The sequence below is a fragment of the Bubalus kerabau genome, chromosome 10 (assembly GCF_029407905.1).
Source record: "Bubalus kerabau isolate K-KA32 ecotype Philippines breed swamp buffalo chromosome 10, PCC_UOA_SB_1v2, whole genome shotgun sequence".
NCBI lineage: Eukaryota > Metazoa > Chordata > Mammalia > Artiodactyla > Bovidae > Bubalus > Bubalus kerabau.
Genome location: NC_073633.1, coordinates 60,005,751 through 60,015,460, shown reverse-complemented (window position 1 = coordinate 60,015,460; position 9,710 = coordinate 60,005,751). Strand labels below are relative to the sequence as shown.

Sequence of the window (9,710 nt, the reverse complement as noted above, 5' to 3'; positions counted from 1 at the left end):
TTTTTTGGCTTAACCATTCCCAGAAAAAAAAAAAAAAAAAAAACAAAAACAGGAGAGGAGTAACATAAACTTGAATCTTATACCTGTGTAAAAGCACACTTATGGTTATAAATTTGTAGCGGAGATTAAGACATAGACCAGGCCCCAGGTTTGCGTGTGTTTGGGGTTAGGAGGCCCTCCATTCCAGCGTCCTACCTCCAAGGAATCCGAAGTTTTCTCTCATGATGGCATGTAGCCATTAAAGCTGAGCACCTTGATTACTGATCTTGCAAAATCCAAACCAAAAGCAAACCACATCCAGTATCAGTTTGTTACAAGATCCCACTGTTGTTGCTGATGTTGTTGTTGTCTGTTTTGTGGAGGAAGAGGGATGGTCTCTAGGTATTATCCTTACTTTCTTAAGAGATCAATAGTTCATTTAAAAACTACATTCATTATATTTTATCCAGCATTATCAAGTGCTTTATATTAGAAGAGTTCTATAGTTCTAAACTCATCCATCTTGCCAAAAATAGAAGACCTGGAAATACTATATAGAGTTTTCCGGGTTACAAGAAGCCAAGCAAAGCATTCTTTATTGTGCAAAAATAAACAAATGAGGACTAATCAAACATATAAGCTTTTGCATAGCAAAGGAAATCATAAAACAAAAAGACAACCTATAAAATGGGAGAAAATACTAGTAAACAATGTGACTAACAAGGGATTAATTTTCAAAATATACAGACAGCTCCTACAACTCAATATAAAAAAAAAGCAATCAAAAAATGGACAGAAGATCAGAATAGACATTTCTCTAAAGAAGACAGGCATGTGAAAAGACGCTCAACATCACTAATCATTAGAGAAATGCAAATCAGAACTACAATGACATATCACCTCACACCAGTCAGAATGGCTATCATCTAAAAGCCTACAAATAATAAATGCTGGGGAGGGGGTGGAGAAAAAAGAATCTTTCAACATGGTTTTTGGGAAAGTAAATCCGTGCAGCCACTATGGAAAACAGTATTGAGATTTCCTTTAAAAACTAAAAATAGTTATCATATGACCCAGCAATCCCACTCCTGGGCATATATGGAAAGGACAAAAACTAATTTGAAAAGATACTTGCACTCCACTGCTCAGAGCAGCACTGTTTAACAGTCAAGACATGGAAGCAGCCTGCCCCCATTGACAGATATATGAATAAAGAAGATGTGATATATATATATATATGTGTGTGTGTGTATATATATATTCACACACAGTGGAATATTACTTGGCCATAAAAAGAATGAAATAATGCCATTTGCAGCAACATGGATGGACCTAGATATTATCATACTAAAGAAATTAAGTCAGGCGGAGAAAGATAAATACTATATGATATGTCTTAAATATGGAATCTAAGAAACAGTACAAATGAATTTATTTATAAATCAGAAACAGACCCACAGACATAGGAAACAAACTTATGGTTACCAAAGGGGAAAGGAGGAAGGAGGATGAGGAATATATTAGAAGTATGGGATTAACAAATACACACACTACTGTATATAAAGTAAACAACAAGGCCCTACTATAGAGCACAGGGAACTATATTCAATAGCTTGCAATAACCTATAGTGGAAGAGAATCTGAAAAAGAATAGACACATGTATGTTATATATTAATATATACTTATATAATGTATACATAATGTTAGCAAAGAATTACTTTGCCAAAACAGATTGTAAATAAACTACAGTTCAGTTTTTAAAAACTCCTAATTGGGAATTTCCTGTTCTGTCCAGTGGTTAGGGCTCCACACTTCCACTGTGGGGGCAAGGGTTTGATCCCTGGTCAGGGAACTAAGATCCTGCATGCCACTTGGAACGGCCAAAAGCAAAAAACAAAAAAACCCCCAAAAGTCCATATTGAACATTTCTTCAATGGATCGTTAGCTATCTTGGTATCAACTTCAAAAGATCAAGAGTATACCTCTCAGAGTTCCTAATTTCTTATAATAAACCAATATGGACTTATTATTTGAGAACCTTTCTAAACATTTTGAAGTCTTGGAGTCTTACTTTGAAAACTCTTTCATTTGACCCTGCTGCATCTTAAGTCCTCTATTCAGTCCAATAGCCATTTGAGGACCTACCATGTTCCAGGCCTTTTCCGGGTAGCAGCAACACAGTTTTGAAGAAAACTTCCCATGTCCCTGTCCTCATGGAGCTTACATCTTAGTGGATACAGACAAACATACAAAGATATTGACTGGTGACAAGTGACATGTACAAAAACAGAGCAGAATAACAAGGCAGCGGGGGACAATCTGATAGGGGCCATGAGAGGGAGTGACTGCTGTTTTATAGAAGGTGATCAGCAAAGTCCTTTTGGACAACACGACATTTGAATTGTCCTACAGGGTGGGAGAGGGAGCCATGTAGATATATGGAAGACAAGCATTCCAGGCAGAGGGAACAGCAGATATTCCAGGAACACACCTGACTGCTCCAGGGAGGCCAGTATGCTCACAGAGGAGTGAGTGAGGTAGACAGGGTGGCAGGAAATAAGGTCAGAGAGTCCATCTCCGCGTATTCCCTCCTCATCCAGTTAAGTACCACACCCTCCCCAATGCTTCTTGCATCCCATCTCTCAGCCCCAGTCTTAGTTCAAGCCCCTACCATCCTTGCTTTGTTCGCCTGTCAACAGCCAGCACAACACTTCATGCACTGTCGGTGCTCCATCTGTGTTTGATGATGACATGTGTGAGTTACCTTCTCCAGAACATGTTATCTTGGCTGGTCCCTCATCAAGTACCTAACGGAATTTGTGTCTCTGAATGTGCTTTGCTTGAGCATTACATCCTCTGGGTTGAAACTTTCTTGTAAAGGGAAATGAAGTTATGTTCACACATAAATGACAGATTAGACCACTTTTTTATTATAAGCTTATCTGGCACAAAATTCACTGAAGATACACTTCACTTTTACACAAGCCTGTAAATAGAAAAATACACTGACACAGAAAAAAAGTTTATGTTGGTGCTTCAAAGTAAATTTAAACACATGATTTCCAAAGAGAATACAGGTTATTGATGTCAATAACTAAAAATGGCTCTTGTGTGTGCACTGTCTCGTGTATATGTTTCACTGTGTATTATGTTTAAGGCCAATAGAATCTGTATGAATTGCTCGTTTGGTTCCTGATAGGCTGACACAATACAGATATTGTTTTCTTTTTCACTCTACAAATAAATCATATAAAATGTTCCCTGGTACATAGCTATAAAATTATTTTCTCCACTTCATTCTTACAGCAATTTTACAAGGCACTGCTTATAATGAGGACTCTGATCCAGAAATAGCTGGACCTTTTATCACTAGGATACACAATTCAAATGCATAGGACTCAGTGACTTCTTAGTATTTTAAAAAGTCTAAATTTTAAGGATAGAAATATATAAGATCTTACAAAGCACAACTAAGTTTCTTAAGCAGATGGTGGGAGGGCAGTGGCAAAAAAAAAAAACAGGACAGATGGTCCATAAAAAGCCGTTTGAAAATTATCATGTACCAGTAGCTACTTTTCATCACAGTTTTATTTTTCTAATTACAGTTATGCCATCACAAAATACATTTATTTTTATTCTTTATTTAAATTATAATGAGTGGTATTTCTTCCTAAATAGCCATTAAGTTCTTTGGAAATCTTAATCCACTTAAACTACTTTAATAAATAAGAATTTTCCCCTTTGAGTTTTATAAACAACTGCCATGAAGCATATTTTGAAACACACCTTTAATTTGGTAAAAAAGACATCTTGGCAGTGTGGAAGAGTACATGACCTTGGCAAGATCCAGCAAGTATAGTAAATACCCATGATCTCAGTGAAAACTACAGGCCATAGAATATTTTGTTTTTCTATTTTGAGACAGAATACGAATGTAATTGCTTAAATACAAACATCCATCTTCCACCAAACAGTATAAACAGACATGTTATGTAATTATAAACTAATTCCTTCAATTCCACCCGTATGAAAATAAAACAAGTTTCAAAGATCAAGATAGAGCCTGATGGTGAAAAAAAATGAGGAGTCGTTCATAAGCTAATTGAAACTGCAGCCTGAGGATGCCAGACCAACATTATAAATATAAAGAAAAAGAAGCTAAATATTTGCTTATCACAAATAACTTCAGCATAAGCACCAGCTATGTTCAATATGGCCAGCACATAGGCCAAGTATAAATGCACATATCACTGTGAACTAAAGGCATAAAAATCTAATTCCCTGACCCTTCAATCAACCTTTCAGAGCAAAGGGAATTGGGCAGGGAGCCAGAAGTCCCCACTTCAGTCACTTACACAACACTAAACCACCCTAGTCCTTACTCTCAAGGCCCTTCCCACCAAAAATAGTCACAGTGAGCATGAAATTGATCAATCCAGTTTATCCAGGGCCTATAGATATGGCCAATCATTTCTCCTATATTCATTTTAAAGAGAATGCTTACATAAATTATACTCAAGACATTGAACCATCATTTGTGTATATTCTTATTTAATATTTAAATTGTTTAGATGACATTTTAGAAAGTCCCCTGTGGTGCAAGAAGTGTCTTAAATTTGCGTTAAAGACCGATATTACATCTACGATCTTAAAGGTGAGACTCTGGGCCTATCTATGGTAAAGCAGGGATGGTATCTTCAGTCATTATACATAATAAATGCACTGTTCTGTGGCTACAAAATCCTGAATCCTTGAACAATCTACTGCCATGGGGCTAATGTTTTATAAGGCACTTTTGGCTATGTGAGATATTTTGCCTCTCAGGCTGAAACTTAAAGAATATTTACAAAGCTGCAGCAAAGTAATTTTAAAACGGGATGCTTTACTGATAGGTCTAATTGCGATGGTGAGAAGCAGTTTGCACGCAAGGCCTGTTTGCCTCTCTCTGAGTCATGTATCACCATAGGGAAGGTCACAGACATGGGCCCCTCGAATGGCTGTTCAGCTCACTAAGCCCCCTCAACAGCCACATGACCCCTTCTCCTTTTCTTCATTCAGCTGATCTGCAGAGGTGTGACCGTTGGAACGCACCACGCCTTCGGGAATCCAGGACTTGTCCACACACCGTTCCATTCGCTTCATTATCAGGTCCAGGAGCGTCTCAATAGCCTGGTTTATGTTTGTCCCATTGGCAGCACTAGTTTCAAAGTAGGGGACTCTGAAAGAAGCAACAACCTGGGTTACAGCGTGTGGCGGGAAAGGTCAGTGACCTTTGCCCTTGATAATTCAACTTAGAAAATCAGAAGAATATAAATATATTTATATTTATATAATATATATATAAATATATATATATATAATAAATATATAAGACAAGAAAGGCATTTTAGCACATTGAAAAGTAAAATAATAACTGACACTGCATTCCTAACAGAGATGTAAAACTTCCTGGAGTTTTTATCCCCATTTCACAAATGATGAAACTATAGCTCAGAAAGATGAAGTAATGTGCCCAATTTCATAATGCTAGAAAGGAGTGGAACCAGGCTTTGAATCCACAGCTATTCAAGTGTAACCAACTCAACCATAGCCTCTACTGATTCCAAATTTACATGATGTTGTATGAAGTTCTCCAAAATAGAGAACTCTCACTTGCTGTCAATGGGGGAAAAAAAAATACAAGCCGACATGAGACATCAGAGATCCCTGGCCGTATTCGTCAAGGGCTTGGCCACTTGTCAGCTCCAGGCGGTATTCCTGGACCACACCCTTGAAGACAAGACATTCTGAATTTCATAGCACTTGAGGGTTCCTCAAGCATATCAATCTTAAGTGTGTTTATTTTGTTATCCCAGGACCTGAGATTAGGTATAATTCTTTAGTAACTCACAAAGCATCGTTTCAAAACTATAAGGTTATTTTCACGTGTTCTTAAGACATCATCAGTCTTCTTGAGGTGGTCACCATTCATACTTGGTCTTTGCAAGGGGATTAATCAATTACCTGCCAGATTCTTCCCCCTTCTTAATAAAGTCATGAAAATAATGACATAGTTATATTTTCTTCAAACTGTTAACTTCATTCCCACCACTTAGTAAGGAGTCTGACCAAAAATACTCTTAGATATAAAAACTACAAAAGAAAGTTGTTTAGCCCCTTCAGGAGTCCTGCAATTGAATTCAGTAAAATATTCTTTACATTTATAGATACTTTAACATCCATCTCTATTACTCTTGCTGAAGAATATCTGTTTTCCTGTGTTCTCATAGCATGTTAACACTCCATCAATGACTCGGATTACAATTCATTACTTCCTGACTAGGAGCAGCTTCCACAGGAGAGCTTTAACAGAATTATTTTAACCTTCTTAGTGCTTTGACAGATATTTTCAGAACTGTTCTGCTTCCTAAGAATCACAGTAGGGGTGCATGTGGAGGCATGAAGGTTATCATGAAGGTCCATTACGATTCCTCAAGATGATGCCTTATTATCTGCTTGCTTCCTACAGGAACTAACAGGCCTTGCAACTGGACTCTATATTCTTTCCTGTTGGAGTGTAGCTCATAAAAACTGCTTGAGGAACCATCTCTTCATTTGAGCATCTATCCATCTATCTGTGAGGTCTGATGGACATAGTTGTTCCACTGATTCTACCATGCCCATGTTCATAGCCCTTCATATGCTGACTCTAAAATACCTTCATCAGGTGCTTCCCTGGTGGTCCAGGGGCTAAGAATCTGCCTGCCAAGGCAGGGGACATGGGTTCAATTCCTGATCCAAGAGGATCCCACATGCCAAGGAGAAACTAAGCCCATGTGCCACAACTACTTAAACCCTGATGCCCTAGAGCCTGTGTGCTCAACAGGAGAAGCCACCACAATGAGAAGCCCGTGCACCACAACCAGGGAGTAGCCCCCACTCAGCACATCTGGAGAAAGCCTGTGTAAAGCACCAGAGGCCCAGCACAGCCATAAATAAATAAATCTTTTTAAAAATAAAGTAAATATCTTAATCAGAGAAGGTCTCACTGGGCAAATTACATAATCTTAGTGATTTTTAAACCTCTTGCCTGGCTATCTCTTTGGTTACTTTCAGTCTTTTTTTTTTCCTATATCTTCATCTAGTGTCTTAGCCACAAAATGAAGGAAATGCATTTTCCCCATCCCCCTGGTCACATGTAGTATTTCTCTACCAAGTTTGAAGATGACATTCTTTGTGGAAACTCAATAAATACTTATTTATCAACTATCTATGTTATTAAGTCCCAGGGACACTTTTTGATGCTGCCATTTTTATATGAACTGAATTTTAGATTAAGAATTCTCAAAATTTAAATACTTAGATTTTCTCCATCATGCTCTTTCTCAGTTACACCCAAGGAGAATCATTTAATGTCTAAGAATATTGCTTATATTTAAGGAGAAGTCTTGATCATTCTATCACCATTCAGAAAGCTATTGTTTCATGAAAAAGCAACTGAAAAATTCATCTCTCCCTATAAGAATAATGGGTTGAAATTGGAAATACAAAAATAAAAAAGTAGTTGAGCAGAAAATTTTCTTGTAAACACTGGTTACAATGGTTCACATCTCATTTTTAACATTTCCTCAAAGCCCATCATAAATATCTTTCCAACCATAGAGTCCTCAGCCTCACTGAATTCCTCAACAGGATCTCTCTCCATTACGCTATTTCTACTTTACATAGTTTCTTCCATCTCAGCTCCTAATATCCCATAACCATTTAAAGGCATAAATGAAAAAAATATAAATAGTCTAAAAATGATAGAACCTATACATGAGGGCTTCCCTGGTGGCTTAGATGGTAAAGAATCCGCCTGCAATGCAGGAGACCAGGGTTTGATCCCTGGGTCAGGAAGATCCCCTGGAGAAGGGAATGGCTACCCAGTTAAAACTACGGTTTTTCCAGTAGTCATGTATGGATGTGAAAGTTGGACCATAAAAAGGGCTGAGCACCAAAGAATTCATGCTTTGAACTGTGGTGCTGGAGAAGACTCTTGAGAGCCCCTTGGACAGTAAGGAGATTAAACCAGTCATTCCTAAAGGAAATCGACCCTGAATATTCATTGGAAGGATTGGTGCTGAAGCTGAAACTACAATACTTTGGCCACCTGATGCAAAGAGCTGACTCATTAGAAAAGACCCTGATGCTGGGAAAGATTGAGACCAAGAGGAGAAGGGGGAAACAGAGGATGAGATGGTTGGAGGGCATCACTGACTCAATGGACAAGAATTTGGGGAAACTCTGGGAGATAGTGAAGGACACGGAAGACTGGCATACAGTCTTCATGGGGTCACAAAAAGTCGGACATGACTTAGCAACTGAACAACAACACCCGCTCCAGTATTCTTGCCTGGAGAATTCCATGCACAGAAGTACCCAGTGGGCTAAATAAAGGGGACCCCATTTGTACATGGGGTCGCAAAGAGTCAGACACTTAAAGACAGTCTGGACAATGGTTAACAGCCATAACTTCTGGAGCCAGGTTGCCTGGATTCAAATCCTATTACAACTCCATCCTAACTGTGTAGCACTGGCAAACTATAAATATCTGTGCCTCAGTTGCTTTATCCATAAAACCAGAAACTATCACTATCTTCCTATTAAGGATTAATTGACTTCTAAAGGAAGTCATCTAAAGGACTTAGACTGGAGTCTGACACATAAGAAATGTGTCGTTTCTGACAAATCTGTCATTAATAAACATTTTCTATTTCAAACACAGTAATGGGTTACAAAAGTTTGTTTTTAACTTTGTTGTTTAAAACTCAGAATATATAGAATCACTGAATTGTGGAAAATCATAGCTCCAAGAGACCTTACCAAGATTATAAACATTAACTTTCCAGACTAGCCCACAAAAATTGATTCCATCCACTATGAAGCTGATCTATAGTCTTGCCCTAAATTCTAGTAGTCTGAATTATGCTTCCCTACATTAGAGATGGCTCACTCAGATCTGTCCTAGCCAAAGCGTTTCATGCTCCAAAGCATTTGTTTCCCTCCAGTTCTTGTCAAACCATACTTACTACCATTCCTTACTATCATAAGTGATCATCATTAAATGCTGAGAGAAAACAGATCTTACTTTACTGATTAATACCATAAAGAAGGCTGAGTGCTGAAGAACTGATGTTTTGGAAATGTGGTGTGGGAGAAGACTCTTGAGAGGCCTTTGGACTGCAAGGAGATCAAACCAGTCAATAAATCCTAAAGGAAATCAGTCCTTAGTAGTCACTGGAAGGACTGATGCTGAAGTTGAAGCTCCAATACTTTGGCCACCTGATGCAAAGAGCCGACTCATTGGAAAAGACCCCGATGCTGGAAAGATTGAAGGCAGGAGAAGAAGGGAAAGACAGGACAAGATGGTTGGATGGCATCACCAACTCAATGGACATGAGTTTGAGTAGGCTCTGGGAGATGGAGGAGGACAGGGAAGCCTGCAATGCTGCAGTCCATGGGGTCACAGAGTCAGGCACAACTGAGCAACTGAACAACAAATGACTGACGCTTCTAGCAGAACTATGAGCTATTCTCTAATGTTTACTAACTTAAGTAAATACTTACTTGACAGAATTTCAGGGTATATGAGTGAAAGCATACATTTTGAAGTCACTCATATTAAAAGAGGTACAATATTAAGAAGATATAGAGTTTTAATCTCAAATTCTACTAACAAACTAAAAATTAAAAGTGTATTTTCTGATCG

At 38.2% G+C, this 9,710-nt stretch overlaps 1 protein-coding gene across 4 annotated transcripts in view; it reads right to left on the bottom strand.

Moving 5' to 3' along the window:
* Positions 1-2,887: 2,887 nt before the first annotated feature.
* The window catches only part of RAB27A (RAB27A, member RAS oncogene family), an 80,749-nt gene continuing 73,926 nt past the window's right edge, over positions 2,888-9,710 (bottom strand). For all 4 annotated transcript variants that reach the window (XM_055537901.1, XM_055537900.1, XM_055537903.1 and 1 more), the window contains one exon: positions 2,888-5,198. In XM_055537901.1, coding sequence (XP_055393876.1) covers positions 5,000-5,198 — 199 coding nt within the window. In that variant the 3' untranslated portion in view covers positions 2,888-4,999. The remainder of the gene's footprint in view (positions 5,199-9,710) is intronic.